At 42.8% G+C, this 19,490-nt stretch overlaps 1 protein-coding gene across 1 annotated transcript in view; it reads left to right on the top strand.

Moving 5' to 3' along the window:
• Positions 1-19,490, top strand: part of LOC139422042 (protein turtle homolog B-like) — a 186,821-nt gene that overhangs the window by 146,780 nt on the left and 20,551 nt on the right. The window contains exons 12-14 of the mRNA XM_071173178.1: positions 755-878; positions 12,697-12,872; positions 13,293-13,519. Of these exons, the coding sequence (XP_071029279.1) occupies positions 755-878; positions 12,697-12,872; positions 13,293-13,519 (527 nt within the window). The remainder of the gene's footprint in view (positions 1-754; positions 879-12,696; positions 12,873-13,292; positions 13,520-19,490) is intronic.

Genomic DNA, 19,490 nt, shown 5'->3' with positions numbered 1-19,490 from the left:
TTGACAGCTAGTGGAATCCATAGAAATGGCAATCTGGGAGCTAGAATAGCATAGGACCCATGGCTTTTCATTATAAGAGCCTGGGACCTCAAAAAAAAAAGATTCAGGTTGGCTTTTCTTTGGATTTTCTCATACCATATCAATTGTGTTATAGTCTCATACATTATTTTAACATTTCTACAAACTTCAACGTGTTTTCTATCCAATGCTACCAATTATATGCATATCCTGGCTTCTGGGCCTGAGTAACAGGCGGTTTACTTTGGGCATGTCAGTCAGGCGGAAATTCAAGAAAATAGACCCTAGCTCTAAGATGATGTTGTCTCGCTATCAAATGCTACAGTAAAATCTTTATCAGAGAAACGTTCTCACCCAGAGTCACCTATATGTAGTTGTAAAGAAGTTGGCCACACAGTGTTGCTCTGATTCAGGTCTAGTCTAGCTGGCTCAGAGGCCTAAGCTTGTTCTTTAGACACCATGCCAAGAGTTACTGTGACCCATAATCTCAATGCACATAGATACACAGATTGAAGATCTCTAATGAAACTCAGGCCTACCACCTCAGTATAGTCCTAACAACCACACAATGCCTACACATATGAGCAAGAGCTGACTTCCAACGTGTGTGTGTGTGTGTGTGTGTGTGTGTGTGTGTGATTTAAGTACGTGTGTGGTTTATGCTTCATGCTTTACTCCCTCTTTCACTCCCACCCTCCTCACTATCCCCACTCCCCACATGACTCCCCCTCCCCAGGCACAAGCCCCCACGCCCCGGCCAACGTCCACGCAGCGGTCTCCACCACCTGGGTCAACATGTCGTGGGAGGCAGGCTACGACGGTGGCTTCGAGCAGACATTCTCAGTCTGGTATGGCTATGTGTGAGTCATCCCAGCATGCTTTGCTTCCTGCTTCTTCCTTCTTCAAGTGTTTTTCCCTCTGAGGCTACGTCCCGATTCTCCAGCATTCTCCCTTCAGTCGATGCTTCTACACCAATCCAGTGTTTTGAAATAAATGACAAGGAGGAGTGTACACGTTGATACTTCTTGAATAGGGCGGAGAATGGGGATGCAGCCCAACTGTTTTTTTTGGAAACCTAAGCCCCTCTCTGCCCCCTTCTGTGCTCTTATTCCTAGGGGAGGCTGCTGCACTTTGGCTGGGGAGGAGGGCACTTGGATGGGGTAGTGGAGTAGAAGTTTCCACTTGACACTGGTCTGAGTTCAGTCTCAAGCTTTAAGGTTAGGGTTTGGGGAGGGGTGGGCTGTTCCTCAATTCAAATCAAAGTTTATTGGTCACGTTCACAGATTTGCAGATGTTGTTGCAAGTGCTGCGAAATGCTTATGGTTCTAGCTCCAACAATGCAGAAATATCTAGCAATACAATAACAATACACACATAATCCAGAAGTTAAAAAAAGAACAAGAAATTACGACACTTCAGAACGCGCAATGTCAAAGTCTGGAATATAAAAATACAGTGCCTTGCGAAAGTATTCGGCCCCCTTGAACTTTGTGACCTTTTGCCACATTTCAGGCTTCAAACATAAAGATATAAAACTGTATTTTTTTGTGAAGAATCAACAACAAGTGGGACACAATCATGAAGTGGAACGACATTTATTGGATATTTCAAACTTTTTTAACAAATCAAAAACTGAAAAATTGGGCGTGCAAAATTATTCAGCCCCTTTACTTTCAGTGCAGCAAACTCTCTCCAGAAGTTCAGTGAGGATCTCTGAATGATCCAATGTTGACCTAAATGACTAATGATGATAAATACAATCCACCTGTGTGTAATCAAGTCTCCGTATAAATGCACCTGCACTGTGATAGTCTCAGAGGTCTGTTAAAAGCGCAGAGAGCATCATGAAGAACAAGGAACACACCAGGCAGGTCCGAGATACTGTTGTGAAGAAGTTTAAAGCCGGATTTGGATACAAAAAGATTTCCCAAGCTTTAAACATCCCAAGGAGCACTGTGCAAGCGATAATATTGAAATGGAAGGAGTATCAGACCACTGCAAATCTACCAAGACCTGGCCGTCCCTCTAAACTTTCAGCTCATACAAGGAGAAGACTGATCAGAGATGCAGCCAAGAGGCCCATGATCACTCTGGATGAACTTCAGAGATCTACAGCTGAGGTGGGAGACTCTGTCCATAGGACAACAATCAGTTGTATATTGCACAAATCTGGCCTTTATGGAAGAGTGGCAAGAAGAAAGCCATTTCTTAAAGATATCCATAAAAAGTGTTGTTTAAAGTTTGCCACAAGCCACCTGGGAGACACACCAAACATGTGGAAGAAGGTGCTCTGGTCAGATTAAACCAAAATTGAACTTTTTGGCAACAATGCAAAACGTTATGTTTGGCGTAAAAGCAACACAGCTCATCACCCTGAACACACCATCCCCACTGTCAAACATGGTGGTGGCAGCATCATGGTTTGGGCCTGCTTTTCTTCTGCAGGGACAGGGAAGATGGTTAAAATTGATGGGAAGATGGATTGAGCCAAATACAGGACCATTCTGGAAGAAAACCTGATGGAGTCTGCAAAAGACCTGAGACTGGGACGGAGATTTGTCTTCCAACAAGACAATGATCCAAACATAAAGCAAAATCTACAATGGAATGGTTCAAAAATAAACATATCCAGGTGTTAGAATGGCCAAGTCAAAGTCCAGACCTGAATCCAATCGAGAATCTGTGGAAAGAACTGAAAACTGCTGTTCACAAATGCGCTCCATCCAACCTCACTGAGCTCGAGCTGTTTTGCAAGGAGGAATGGGAAAACATTTCAGTCTCTCGATGTGCAAAACTGATAGAGACATACCCCAAGCGACTTAGAGCTGTAATCGCAGCAAAAGGTGGCGCTACAAAGTATTAACTTAAGGGGGCTGAATAATTTTGCACGCCCCATTTTTCAGTTTTTGATTTGTTAAAAAAGTTTGAAATATTCAATAAATGTCGTTCCACTTCATGATTGTGTCCCACTTGTTGTTGATTCTTCACAAAAAAATACAGTTTTATATCTTTATGTTTGAAGCCTGAAATGTGGCAAAAGGTCGCAAAGTTCAAGGGGGCCGAATACTTTCGCAAGGCACTGTATATTAATATAGAGTTGAAATCGGAGGTTTAACATACACTTAGGTTGGAGTCATTAAAACTTGTTTTTCAACCACTCCACAAATGTTTTGTTAACAAACTATAGTTTTAGCAAGTTGGTTAGGACATCTACTTTGTGCATGACACAAGTCATTTTTCCAACAATTGTTAACAGACAGATTATTTCACTTATCATTCACTGTATCACAATTCCAGTGGGTCAGAAGTTTACATACACTAAGTTGACTGTGCCTTTAATCAGCTTGGAAAATTCCAGAAAATTATGTCATGGCTTTAGAAGCTTCTGATAGGCTAATTGACATCATTTGAGTCAATTGGAGGTGTACTTGTGGATGTATTTCAAGGCCTACCTTCAAAATCAGTGCTTTGCTTGACATTATGGGAAAATGAAAAGAAATCAGCCAAGACCTCAGAAAACAAATGGTAGACAAGTCTGGTTCATCCTTGGGAGCAATTTCCAAACGTCTGAAGGTACTACGTTCATCTGTACAAACAATAGTACGCAAGTATAAACACCATGGGACCACACAGCCGTCATACCGCTCAGGAAGGAGACTCGTCTCCTAGAGATGAACGTACTTGGGTGCGAAAATTGCAAATCAATCCCAGAACAACAGCAAAGGACCTTGTGAAATTGCTGGAAGAAACAGGTACAAAAGTATCTATATCCACAGTAAAACGAGTCCTATATGGACATAATCTGAAAGGCCGCACAGCAAGGAAGAAGCCACTGCTCTTAAACCGCCATAAAAAAGCCAGACTACGGTTTGCAACTGCACATGGGGACAATGATCATACTTTTTGGAGAAATGTCCTCTGGTCTGATGAGACAAAAATAGAACTGTTTGGCCATAATGACCATCGTTATGTTTGGAGGAAAAAGGGGGATGCTTGCAAGCCGAAGAACACTATCCCAACCGTGAAGCACGGGGGTGGCAGCATCATGTGCTTTGCTGCAGGAGGGACTGGTGCACTTCACAAAATAGATGGCATCATGAGGTCGGAAAATTATTTGGATATATTGAAGCAACATCTCAAGACATCAGTTAAAGCTTGGTCACAAATGGGCCTTCCAAATGGACAATGACCCCAAGCATACTTCCAAAGTTGTGACAAATGGCTTAAGGACAACAAAGTCAAGGTATTGGAGTGGCCATCACAAAGCCCTGACCTCAATCCCATAGCAAATTTGTGGGCAGAACTGAAAAAGCGTGTGCGAGCAAGGAGGCCTACAAACCTGACTCAGTTACACCAGCTCTGTCAGGAGGAATGGGCCAAAATTCACCCAACTTATTGTGGGAAGCTTGTGGAAGGCTACCCTAAAAGTTTGACCCAAGTTAAACAATTTAAAGGCAATGCTACCAAATACTAATTGAGTGTATGTAAACTTCTGACCCACCGGGAATGTGATGAAAGAAATAAAAGCTGAAATAAATAATTCTCTCAACTATTATTGACATTTCACATTCTTCAAATAAGGTGGTGATCCTAACTGACCTAAGCCAGGGAATTTGTACTAGGATTAAATGTCCGGAATTGTGAAAACTGAGTTTATGTATTTGGCTAAGGTGTGTGTAAACTTCCGACTTCAACTGTATATGGTGAATTGACAGTGTGGAAAGTAAATGAATCAAAGGTGTGTACAGCAGTAGTTATATAGAATGAGCCGTGACTAGAATACAGTTTATACATATAAAGTGGGTAAAACAGTATGTAAACATTATTAGACATGTGCCTTTAAAAAGGTAAACTGTTACCCAGAGGGATGGGGAGGGGTGGGGATAAAATGATGGTAGGAGAGAGGGGGATAGTCATCCCAAATTCTTGGAGGATTCAGTCAGCTGCATAAAATACATTGAATGCGCTGCCTATATAACTCTAATATGGTTGGATTGAGAAGCACAAGAAGGCCTCATTCAAAATATTTAAGACACCAAGTTACCAATATTTTATTTTGGCTATCAGGAAAATGCCCTGTAGCAACACACCTTTGTGTTAACGAGGCAAAAAGGCCTGGGAAACCATTTTAACAATAGTTTTACTTATTACCAACCCTTTCTGCCCATTGACTCCTCACTTAGTCTTCTTCATCATGCTTATAACATCTACCAAGACATGCTCAATTCCTAACATCAATATAAAAGTGTACATGATCCCATAGGATCTCACTTGTATTCATAAAGCGCAATGTAAGAGTGCAGGATCAGTTTAGCCTTTTAGATTATAATAAATAAGTTTACATGGAGAGAGGCGGATCTGATCCTAGATCAGCACACATTTTTGGGAAGACCCAGATGCAGACAGTGTTGCAGTAACAAAAGTGTATTACTAGAACAGGGGGCAGGCAAAACGACAGGTCAAGGGCAGGCAGAGGTCAGTAATCCAGATCAGAGTCCAAAAGGTACAGAACAGCAAGCAGCCTCAGGGTCAGGGCAGACAGAGGTTAAATAATCCAGATCAGAGTCCAAAAGGTACAGAACAGCAAGCAGCCTCAGGGTCAGGGCAGACAGAGGTTAAATAATCCAGATCAGAGTCCAAAAGGTACAGAACAGCAAGCAGCCTCAGGGTCAGGGCAGACAGAGGTTAAATAATCCAGATCAGAGTCCAAAAGGTACAGAACAGCAAGCAGCCTCAGGGTCAGGGCAGGCAGAGGTCAATAATCCAGTGTGGTGGGACAAGATACAGGATGGCAGGCAGGCTCAGAGTCAGGCAGAATGGTCAAAACCGGCAAAACTAGAAACAGACAGGAGCAAGGGGAAAAACGCTGGTAGGCTTGACGAACAGAACGAACTGGCAACAGACAAATAGAGAACACAGGTATAAATACACAGGTGATAATGAGGGGAGAGGGAGACACCTGGTGGGGGGTGGAGACGAGCTCAAAGACAGGTGAAACAGATCAGGGTGTGACACACTCTGAGATGCTTTGTGAATACAGACCACCAGCACATCACTCACAATCTAGACCAGACCTGTCACTGCTCGTCAGCCCACTCCCAAACAGACACACAGCCAATGGGCTCGCCCCTTAACAACCCCAGATAAAAACCAGCGAGAAGAACTGTATCAGACTGTAACAATCCTTAAACGGGCTAGTTGTTATTACAAAGTGAATATAAATCACCTTATTAAGAACGAGGAGAACAATTAGCGAGAAGAGCACAGCACAATTAGTCTGCTCTTTAAGCACTCCGGGCCTCTAAAAAAAGTAATGATATATAATGTGCTTTAAAAGCTGTGTCGTGCCCACCCCCTATGCCCCCTTATGCCACACCAACAGGAGCGTCATTAGACAACTTGGGTTTGCTTCGGAGTCTCCACAGCACCCTTTCTCGCCCACTTCCAAAGGCACTTACCATATCAAGTAGATTTTATTCATAGAATGCTGTACTACTGAAGTGGTTAGTTACTAAGTTAATTCATATGCCTGTGCTTCACACAATTTTGCGGTATTATCAATCAAATCATCATACTTTTTGAACATTTTCTTTTCAGTTTGAGATGACTGATTCCTTTAGAGGTGCTGTCTTTTAGTTCCTATATTATCACCAGGCAAGGTGTGTGATCAGATCTATTTATAACACACTGTAATTACTGCCACAGATCTCTGTGGCATTCTCTGGCCCCCATCGTCATCAACAACACAACTAAATCAGTTCAGTACGCTGCTGTACGTGTCATTCACGAGTTTGCTGATCACGCACAGAAGTCCACACATACTTCTGCTCTTTCAATGGATGTGTCCCAAATGACACCCTATTGGCTATATGGTGGGGCGTCAGGGTAGCCTGGTGGTTAGAGCGTTGGACTAGTAACCAAAAGGTTCATGTTCAAATCCCCGAGCTGACAAGGTACAAATCTGTCGTTCTGCCCCTGAACAGGCAGTTAACCCACTGTTCCTAGGCCGTCATTGAAAATAAGAATTTGTTCTTAACTGACTTGCCTAGTTAAATAAAGGTCAAATAAAATATAATGCACTACATAGGGAAAAGGGTGCTATTTTGGGGGGAAGACACACAAGGAGTAGGCTACAACCTGTCCTGTAAGAGGATATGCATCATACTGTGCTTAAGAAAACATGTTACAGGAATGTAATGTTGGGTTAGAGATCATCTCTAAAAGCAGCTCTGGGGGTTTCCAGGGTTTCTATTTTGCCAAGCAAGAGTGAACAGAGCTTCTGCCCAACACTGTCCAGCCAACTGTCCCCCTTTACCCTCTCTCTCTCATTCTCACTCTCTCTCGCCTAGTGCGTATACCTCCACCTAGTTGCTTTCCCTAACACTGATGCAACGCTGGCAAGTAGCAACCTTCCACTTTTAGTATTCCTGCCAAATATCTCTATTTTATGCCCTGCTTGGTCACTGTTGTTTGTTTATTTGTTTGATTATGTTTCAGGTGTGAAGGACTGATATTCTACTGAAACTTGGATCATGGCAACAAATGTGCCACAAACTCAGTGAACACCAGCCTCATATAACATTGCTTATTCTAACTCTGTCAGGTGTTGAGGCTGTTGTAACAGGTCATAAGCTTCATTCATAACCCTATGTATTCTGTATGTAGGCCCATAGGCCCAGACCACTAATTCTAACCCCATGTCAGGACATTAGGTGGTTATGGCAGGTTGTAAGCCCCATTGACAGCCCTATGTTTTGGATGCAGTCATTGTCTCTAACCATCATGTCAGATCTCTTTAGTTGGACTACTTTAACACCTTAAGTCAGGTCACTATGGTGTTATAACAGGATGTAAGCTACTCTCCAGAGTATAACAGCATGGCGTGTGAGACAGGTCACTGTGTGATGCAGAGCGCGCAGGTGTTGTCACGGATACCGCGGTGACTCGACAGGCAGCTGATGTTGGACCGCATCCCAAATTACGGCACCCTATTCCCTATATAGTGAACTATTTTTGACCAGGGTCTGCACCCTATTCCCTAAGTGCACTACTTTTGACCAGAGCCAGAGGCTGGTTTTTGGAGGACAGTGTCAGTATGCAGGGAGCACGGACCAAAAGCTCCCTGCAGCCGGCCGGGAGATCAACAATTCTCATTACAAGGTCCTCTAGCAAACATGATGGTCAGGCCTCCACCGTGATGCGTTTACACATGCGTGCACACACACATAGTCGCAGACAGACAGCCAAAGCACACACACACACACTCTCAAAAGCTTTAATAAGCATTGACATACTCATCAGCGCGTAAAACACGTTAATCTGCTCACACAAGACACCCGTGCACACATTTCCACACACTTGCGTGGACTGACACGTACACACGGTCTGGCACACGTGTGATTGACCTGCTATCGAACTAGTGTTAAGTTCCGCTCACCCACCTAAGATGACAGCGTTAACTCGCTGCTCTAAAGGTTAGCCTCAGTCAACAAATAATATCACACACAATGTCACACAGGTTTCATCTCTTTAGTATGTCATTATCAGCACTCAAGTCATTGTTCTTGGAAGACTGCTTTATATCAAATAAAAACAACTATTTCCCCAGAGACCTGAGATCTCAAGTGCTGTTCAATTAAAAGCCCCTTAAGTTGACTTATGGAAATTGTTACAGGATGTATCAGAATTGGTTAAAACTCAAATGTATGAAATATTCATAGTACCCTAAGTAGAGGTGCCCCACTTCTTGAAATCCCCCCAAAAATCCCAAATCCAGACTAAAATACTCTGCATGGTCAATCCGCTGTCTGCAGTGGCCTTAAAATCATGTCAATATGGCTATATGGAGCCCTCCGTATTGTTACAACATTTGGGAAGCGCCCAGCGATGCGGTGCTTAGCTCAATTTTGCCTCCACGAGCCTTGGAGGATCCACAATTGTGTCAAAACCTCCGTACGGAGCCTCCCGATCGCATTCCCTGGAGCAAGCATAAATTGGCTTTTAGCCTCAGCAAGTAGGATGTACCGTCTTTATTTGTTTCATGTGTCAATCAAAGATGGTATCATGACACAAGGCGGACCCAGATGCAGACACAGGAGGCAGATGGTTGGAGTCTTAGATGTTTATTGATCCAAAAAGGGGTAGGCAAGAGAATGGTCGTGGACAGGCAAAAGGTCCAAACCAGTTCAGAGTCCAGGAGGTACAGAGTGGCAGGCTGGCTCGAGGTCAAGGCAGGCAGAATGGTCAGGCAGGCGGGTACAGAGTGCAGAAACAGACAAGGGTCAAAACCGGGAGGACTAGAAAAAAGAGAATAACAAAGGCAGGAGTACGTGGAAAAACGCTGGTTGACTTGGAACATACAAGATGAACTGGCACAGAGAAACAGGAAACACAGGGATAAATACACTGGAGAAAACAAGCGACACCTGGAGGGGGTGGAGACAATAACAAGGACAGGCCACCATTTCCTATTGCAATGACACCCAACATATGATTTACTCACTGACAGCCAGTACATTATGGACACACTGACAGCCAGTACATTATGGACACACTGACAGCCAATGCACCGTGATATACACACTGACAATTAAAATATTGTGCTATATAGCTACATTTAAACTGAGAAGATCATATGCACCAAAAGTGAATATACGGTAATATATTCACTGACAAGCATAACAGCCAACCTAGCACAATAAACCCATTGACGGTGAAGTAATATACACACCCTCATAGTGAATGCATCATAATACACACACCCTCATAGTGAACGCATCATAATACACACACCCTCGTAGTGAACGCATCATAATGCACACACCCTCATAGTGAATGCATCATAATACACACACTCATAGTGAACGCATCATAATACACACACCCTCATAGTGAATGCATCATAATACACACACTCATAGTGAATGCATCATAATACACACACCCTCAAAGGGAATGCATCATAATATACACACCCTCATAGTAAATGCATCTTAATATACACACCATCATAGTGAATGCATCATAATATACACACCCTCATAGTGAATGCATCTTAATACACACACCCTCATAGAGAACGCATCATAATATACACACCGTCATAGTGAACGCATCATAATATACACACGTTCATAGTGAACGCATCATAATATACACACCGTCATAGTGAACGCATTATAATATACACACTGTCATAGTGAACGCATCATAATATACACACCCTGACAGCTGCCATGTCACTTAACATACATACGCACAATGGTGAAGACGAGAGAGTCACTAGATGTCAACGCTGCACAATGATTTGCCGGGATTGGAAACGGCGGAAAAACCGTCTGCGCTTGGCGTGTGCTGTAAATCACTGGGAGGCTTGTTGACAGACAGTCAGCACACAGTAATCACGTTGTGATTTTTCCCAGTCCCTATCATGTACACCATCACGCAGCTATTCATGCATGTCTGTCAGGGGAAGTCTTGCCTGCGTATCACATGGCACAGGGACATGCTATATGAAGATTATGATGCCCCCCTTAGGTTGATATGCATAGTGTATAGTGTTATCATTCTGACCCATTTACATTGCGATAAACCCATGGTCCCACAGTGGACTCGTCCATTGTTATCTATTAAGGCCTACACTATTCTACAATACGAATGGAGATTGATGCCATGCATACTGACTGGATGCAGACACGAGAATAGAACTCGTTCCCCAAAAATATTTTTGGGGGGAGATTTGTTGCATTCGACTTCAGAAATGTTGTGTTGTACCTAAAGCATGGCCCATCTTTGGCTTCCATGGGAATTTGCACGGCTGAGCGCAGCATGGGCTTGCCACCATCAACTGTATGACTGTGTAAAATGATTTGACTGAAGTACTGTGAAATTACATTCTGTAAATGAAACGCTGTAACAGAGATGATCTTACTGAAATGACACTGTCATAATGACGTCACTGAATTGACTGGACTGCAATGGTGTTACTGAAATCCTGTTACAAGTGGTGTTAATGAAATTACATACTATAAAGCCTGTTAATGAGATAATGAGGCATAAATCTTGTTACAGAACTGACCAGACATTTATCATGTTACAGAACTGACCAGACATTTATCATGTTACAGAACTGACCAGACATGTATCATGTTACAGAACTGACCAGACATTTATCATGTTACAGAACTGACCAGACATTTATCATGTTACAGAACTGACCAGACAGAAATCATGTTACAGAACTGACCAGACAGAAATCATGTTACAGAACTGACCAGACATTTATCATGTTACAGAACTGACCAGACAGAAATCATGTTACAGAACTGACCAGACAGAAATCATGTTACAGAACTGACAGGACATTTATCATGTTACAGAACTGACAGGACATTTATCATGTTACAGAACTGACCGGACATTTATCATGTTACAGAACTGACCAGACAGAAATCATGTTACAGAACTGACCAGACAGAAATCATGTTACAGAACTGACCAGACAGAAATCATGTTACAGAACTGACCAGACAGAAATCATGTTACAGAACTGACCAGACAGAAATCATGTTACAGAACTGACCAGACAGAAATCATGTTACAGAACTGACCAGACATTTATCATGTTACAGAACTGACCAGACATGTATCATGTTACAGAACTGACCAGACAGAAATCATGTTACAGAACTGTCCAGACATTTATCATGTTACAGAACTGACCAGACATTTATCATGTTACAGAACTGACCAGACATTTATCATGTTACAGAACTGACCAGACATGTATCATGTTACAGAACTGACCAGACATTTATCATGTTACAGAACTGACCAGACAGAAATCATGTTACAGAACTGACCAGACAGAAATCATGTTACAGAACTGACAGGACATTTATCATGTTACAGAACTGACCAGACATTTATCATGTTACAGAACTGACCAGACATTTATCATGTTACAGAACTGACCAGACATTTATCATGTTACAGAACTGACCAGACATTTATCATGTTACAGAACTGACCAGACATTTATCATGTTACAGAACTGACCAGACATTTATCATGTTACAGAACTGACCAGACATTTATCATGTTACAGAACTGACCAGACATTTATCATGTTACAGAACTGACCAGACAGAAATCATGTTACAGAACTGACCAGACAGAAATCATGTTACAGAACTGACCAGACAGAAATCATGTTACAGAACTGACAGGACATTTATCATGTTACAGAACTGACCAGACATTTATCATGTTACAGAACTGACAGGGCATTTATCATGTTACAGAACTGACCAGACATTTATCATGTTACAGAACTGACCAGACATTTATCATGTTACAGAACTGACCAGACATTTATCATGTTACAGAACTGACCAGACATTTATCATGTTACAGAACTGACCAGACATTTATCATGTTACAGAACTGACCAGACATTTATCATGTTACAGAACTGACAGGACATTTATCATGTTACAGAACTGACCAGACATTTATCTTGTTACAGCTGACAGGACTGAAATAACCGTTCCTAAAAAGACTGGGTGCATTGACTAAAAGTCTAGGTCCTCCACTCCCATTTCTATGTGTATTTTTCTCATCCCCCTCTCCCATGCCCATTCTCCTCTCTCCTTCCTTGTGTGCTCCTCTTACTCGCAGGGTGAAGAGGGAACAGCTGGGCCCACACGACTGGTTGTCTATGCCCGTGCCCGCTGGCCAGACGTGGCTGGTAGTGCCCGGCCTGGAGCCCCAGACAGCCTACCAGTTCAGTGTCCTTGCGCAGAACAAGTTGGGCACGGGCCCCTTCAGCGAGGTCGTCACTGTGAACACACTGGGTGGGTATTACGGTATTCACCTCTGACTTATGACCTATTGGACTGGGGAAGAGAGCCAAGCGTAAGGGACATTACCTGGCGGGCACATGACACAACTGTGTGGTGTGATTGCAAGATGCATTGAGAATTAATTGAATGATGTGTGGTTTTGTTGTTAATAGTGATGTAGGTACTGGTGTTGTTGTTAATAGTGATGTAGGTACTGGTGTTGGTTGCAGCAGATGTAGTAGTAATGTTTTGTGGTTTTAAAAGTTGACTAGACTTTCGAAATAACTAATACCAACAATTGCAGTTGTGGGCCACTACTACTGCATTTAAATACAGCTCTCTAACCCCTCATCTCTTTCCATCACTCCCTTCCTCTCTCTCTCTCTCTCTCTCTCTCTCTCTCTCTTGCCCTTTTTCTCTCTCTCTGTCCAGTATTTCCTATAAGTACCCCTGAACCATTGGTGCTGCTTACCCCACCGCGGTGCCTCACAGCCAATCGGACGCAGCAGGGTGTCCTGCTCATGTGGATTCCGCCGGCCAACCACACTGCTCCGATCGAGCGCTACGTCATGGAGTTCCGCCTGGGGGAGAGGTGGGACATCCTTGATGACGCCATCACCGCCGGAGAGACCGAGCTGTTAGCCAGAGACCTCATTCAGGTAACTAGCCTAATGTATATACACTGCTTCATACGGAGACCGAGCTGCTAGCCAGAGACCTCATTCATCTAGCTTACTGTATATACACTGTTTTATGCAGAATGGCAGATGGCCAGTTATCCGCAGGGCTGGTGTGGGCGCACGCTTTGTTTCCAGCCAAGCTCATTAACACACCTTGATCCAAGACTATGGTTATGACTATGATGATTGGGGATGGGAGTGAGTTGTAGAAAGAAGTATGTTCTTCAAAGAAAACCACTATTTAACATTATATTACAACAATAATGGTATCTTCCTTGTCAGACCCCAGTCTGTCTGATATCTCAATGAAGTCATAAAAAGTTTTAGGATGCATCTCCAATGCTACCCTATTTCCTATTTGTGGTCCACTACTTTTGACCAGTGGCCCATAAGGCACTGATCAAAGGTTATGCACTATATAGGGAATAGGGTACCATTTGGGACATATCCTGAGTCTTATGTAAGCACACCATCTGGGGAGAGTTACATGTTAAAGTATAGACATTTATTTTCCCACCAACATTGAAAAAAATCCATATTCTTTTGTTGTATGTCGGATTTCGCTCCTGGCGTGAAGTGTTTACTCTCATTCTAACCATCAGTAACAGGTTGCATCCCAAATTGCTCCCTATTTCCTTTATAGTGCACTACTTTTGTCCAGGTCCAAAGTAGTATACTTTATACCATATCAGCACTATAAATATAATAGGGTGCCATTTGGGATGTAGAGACATTCTATGCAGGTACATTATTCTAGCTTGACTCCCAACACCCACTCACACTTCTCTATCGCATGTTTCACATTTAGCAGTACAATTCACATTTAGCAGCACAATGTAGCACAATTCTGAAGCTGGCTTTTTACTCCAGCTATTGAGGTAATTGGACCACAAGGGACCGTGTATTTGGGGCTCTGTCTCCCTCTTCTTCAGTAACATACTGTTAGATGTGACACGTTTTCATGTCCACTTTGACAGGTCCATTTCCTTGTGGTTTTCCTCCTAAAACAAACAAACTTTGGTTTATTTTTTGTGAACAATAGTTTTTATTGACTGTAAGAAGTCTTACATGAATGACAGTATACAACTTTAAACAGATGTTGTACACACACACACACACACACACACACACACACACACACACACACACACACACACACACACAAACGCATGTATCTATATTTTATTGCATGAAATGTATCCGCTATCATTTCCTATGATCAACAATAACATTTGAACATCAGATCGTCAGTTACTAACTATCAACGGGACTATCATTACTGCAATATTCTCTGTTTTCTGAAATGTTGCCCTTCGGACAAGATACCCTCATGGCTATCCAACTCAACAGATTCTCTATTTACCGAGCGGACAGGACATCGGATTCAGGGAACTCCAGAGGGGGAGGAGTTTGTCTCTTCATCAACAGCAAACGGTTTGCAGACTCGGAAGTCTCTACCTAATTGTTTACCCATCTTGGATTACCTGATGGTCAAATGCAGACCCTTCTACTGCCAGAGAGAGTTTTCAGCCGTTATTGTGAGTGCTGTATATATTCCACCTCAGAACAACAACAACAACAAGCTGGCACTTGACAAACTGTACGAGGTTATAAATAAACAGGAAACCATGCAGCGGGAGGCTGCTTTTCTTGTTGCCAGTGATTTTAATTTCTGCATCACCAAGACACACAGTGGTGTAGTGCAGTTTTTTTAATGTAATGGAGCACCATCATTTCTCAAAGTTTGTAGCCTACTGACAGATCTAGCGTATTGAATATCATTGTACAAAAGGCCTATGCATGAAATGCATCATCCAATTGCAACGTCTGCCTAATGCCCACACATATTGTCTCAAGAAAATGCTATATTTTGAATATCCTCAAACACCAAGTTAGGCATACTTAATCTCTTAAATAGGCCGTCATCACTGTCAACCGTGAATGATACTTCTTTACGTTTTACCTGTGAAAGATCAAACTGTATTTGCAAGCCAATCATTTGATCTCAATCAGTTTCATGAGGATATGCATTTAGATCTTCTTGAATGAGAATTAAAGCAGATGGTGTTAAAAAATGAAGAATAGCCTTGTAGGCTTATTTTGTTTCAATCAAAACATGTATCCTGCCTGGTGGCGCGCGCTGAGTTTTAGCTACATGAGCTTTTTTACTATTCAGCTTCAGATAAGAAATGACTGAGGTGTATTTGGTGTAACATTATTGTCCTACTATGCTATAGTATATGCTATTCTTTTCAGTTCTGTTATGTAAAATACTAACTAATCATTATGTGATCTTGCAAGACAGACTTTGATTCCGCTCTGATCTAACTTTACTAAACATGCACAATTGTAAGAAGTGATCTTCTATTTGTAGTAATAATACAATAGTTGAACAGTTTTGAACAAATACATTTCTTCCGAAATGAAGGAAAAGCAAGAGAGAGAGAGAGAAAGGTTGTCATTTTTTTCAGTTTCACTGACTTAGCTAGAAAATGCAGCTAGTTTAGCCTACTCAAAGCACCCTGCTCAAACAGAGGGATGCTAGGCTATGACTATCCAACACAACACTGGAACTCTTCAAATACAATGTATGCTTTTGGTTTTACTCATTTATTGCCATCGAGCCCTGCCTGTGTAAGTGCTACACTGCTTACTGACTGTACACTGTAACATTACTGCATGATTGAAGCGAGTTTACTAACGCGAAGACAGGGAGGAAACCACCTTTTATCTACCTATAGGCTGCTATAGCGTACATGTTTATTTAGTTTGTCATTCTATCATTTTCATGGAATTTTTTGTCGTAATTAAATAGAATGTATTTAGAATTTATCAGAATATATTTAGATGCATCACTGACATTGTCCCCACAATGAAGGTTTTCTGCTTCCCCAATCAAAAGACCTGGATTAAAGGGCCTCCCGGGTGGCGCAGTGGTTAAGGGCGCTGTACTGCAGCGCCAGCTGTGCCATCAGAGTCCCTGGGTTCGCGCCCAGGCTCTGTCGTAACCGGCCGCGACCGGGAGGTCCGTGGGGCGACGCACAATTGGCCTAGAGTTGTCCGGGTTAGGGAGGGCTTGGTCGGTAGGGATGTCCTTGTCTCATCGCGCACCAGTGCACCAAAAGACCCGGATTAACATGACATGTACACTAAGCTTAAGAAGGACAGAGCTACTGCTCACATGGCTATCACAGCCAACCATGAGGCTACAGCTGAGGACACGAATGTGTAAAATAAGTCCTGCTATGACCACTGTAGAGCCATCAAACAGGTCAAAGGACAATATTGGAAACAAGGTGGAATCCTATCTGACACCCAACTCAGAGCTGGTACTGTAGCAGAGGCTTCAGTACAAAGTACAATAAGGACTACAAGGAGTCCCTAGCCGTGATCTGCCCAATGATACCTCTCTACCAGTCGAACTCCATGCACATTTGTTTTTATGCACACTTCGACGAAAACAACACAGAGTCCTGCTGATTCGGATGATCTCTCTGGGTGATCTCTTTTTCCGAGGCTGATGTGAGTAAGGGTAAATACTTGTAAGGCCGCAGGGCCAGACATTATTCCGGGGCGTGTCCTCAGGGCTTGTGCAGACCTGCTGGCAGGGGTCTTCACAGACATTTTGAGCCTCTCCTTGTCCCAATCCCCACATTTCAAAGTTACTACCATCATTCCTATTCCCAAAAACTCTAAGGCATTCTGCCATCCTAGCACTTGCATCTGTAATAATGAAGTGCTTTGAAAGGCTGGTCATGGCTAGGATTGCAGAATTATGTGAAATGTCAATAAATTCCCTGGTTTTCCTGAAATCCTGTTTGGAGGATTCTGGATTTCCTCCTTATTCCGTACTGATTCCGGGAATCTTCCAACTGGGATTTAGGGAAAAACAGGTTTTTTTTTTTTAAAGTTCCCTGATTTTGCAACCCTAGTCATGGCACACATCAACTCCATCCTCCCAGACAACCCACTCCAATTTGATCCACAGATGATGCACTCAATACTGCCCTCTCCCGCCTAGAAAAGAGTCATATATATATATGTGAGGATGCTGTTTATCGACTACAGCTCAGCGTTCAACACCGTAGTGTCCTTCAAGCTCGTCACCAATCTCAGGACCATTGGACTGAACACCCCGCTCTGAAACTGGATCCTGGACTTCCTGATAGGCCAACCCCAGGTGGTAAGAGTGGTCAAAAACACCTGCACACCATGCTAACCCTCAACTAGGGGGCTCCCAGGGGTGTGTGCTTAGCCCCCACCTTTACTCTCTGTTCACTCACAACTGTAAGGCCGAGCACGACTCCAACTCCATCATCAAGTTTGCTGACGACACGACGGTGGTTTTCCTGAATATTGATTATATTTATTTCTACCACCATGCTGTTGTTAATTGATTATTGATTTCCATAGATACTAATGTCAATCTATTTTTCAGATACTGGTCACAAAAACTCCTGTTTACATGCATATATTACCATTAGTATATAACCATAAGCATTTATATATCACCGCTACCAGTCACTCTTCAGCCCTACTCACACCCCTTGACTTTTCCCACATTTTGTTGTGTTGAGGAGTCCGCATGCTTCCCCTCTGGAACTGTTTGTGCATACAGTTTGGACACACCTACTCATTCCAGGGTTTTTCTTTATTTGTACTATTTTCTACATTGTAGAATAATAGTGAAGACATCATAACTATGAAATAACATATATGGAATCATGTAGTATCCAAAAAAGTGTTACATCAAAATATATTTTATATTTGAGAATCTTCAAATAGCCAGCTATATATGACGGCGTTGCACACTCTTGGCATTATCTCAACCAGCCTCATGAGGTAGTCACCTGGAATGCATTTAAATTAACAGGTGTGCCTTGTTAAAAGTTAATTTGTGGAATTTCTTTCCTTCTTAAATGTGTTTGAGCAGTTGTGTTGTGACAAGGTAGGGGTGGTATACAGGATATAGTCCTATTTGGTAAAAGACCAAGAAAATGGCAAGAAAATATCAAATAAGCAAAGAGAAACAACAATCCATCATTACATGAAGGTCAGTCAATGCAGAAAATTTCAAGAACTTTGAAAGTTTCTTCAAGCACAGTCGCAAAAACCATCAAGCGCTATGATGAAACTGGCTCTCATGAGGACCACCACAGGAAAGGAAGACCCAGAGTTACCTCTGCTGCAGAGGACATGTTCATTATAGTTACCATCCTCAGGTTGCAGCCCAAATGCATGCTTCACAGAGCTCAAGTAACAGACACATCACAACAACAAACAAATTCAGAGGAGACTGCGGGAATCAGGCCTTCATGGTCGAATTGCTGCAAAGAAACCACTTCGAAAGGACACCAATAAGAAGAGACTTGCTTGGGCCAAGAAACACGAGCAATGGACATTAGACCAGTGGAATTCTGTCAAATGGTCTGATGAGTCCACATTTGAACGTTTTGGTTCAAACCGCCATGTCGTTGTGAGACGCAGAGTAGGTGAAGGAAGGATCTCCGTATGTGTGGTTCCCACGGTGAAGCATGGAGGAGGAGGTGTGATGGTGTGGGGGTGCTTTGCTGGTTACACTGTCAGTGATTTATTTAGAATTCAAGGCACACTTAACCAGCATGGCTACCACAGCATTCTACAGCACTACGCCATCGCATCTGGTTTGCGCTTAGTGGGATTATCATTTGTTTTTCAACAGGACAATGACCCAACACACCTCCAGGCTGTGTAAGGGCTATTTGACCAAGAAGGAGAGTGATGGCGTGCTGCATCAGATGACCTGGCCTCCACAATCACCCAACCTCAACCCAATTGAGATGGTTTGGGATGAGTTGGACCGCAGAGTGAAGGAAAAGCAGCCAACAAGTGCTCCGCATATGTGGGACCTCCTTCAAGACGGTTGGAAAAGCCTTCCGGGTAAAGCTGGTTGAGAGAATGCCAAGTGTGT

The sequence above is a fragment of the Oncorhynchus clarkii genome, chromosome 12, assembly GCF_045791955.1.
Source record: "Oncorhynchus clarkii lewisi isolate Uvic-CL-2024 chromosome 12, UVic_Ocla_1.0, whole genome shotgun sequence".
NCBI classification, from domain to species: Eukaryota; Metazoa; Chordata; class Actinopteri; order Salmoniformes; family Salmonidae; genus Oncorhynchus; species Oncorhynchus clarkii.
This window is presented reverse-complemented; position numbering and strand designations above follow the sequence as displayed.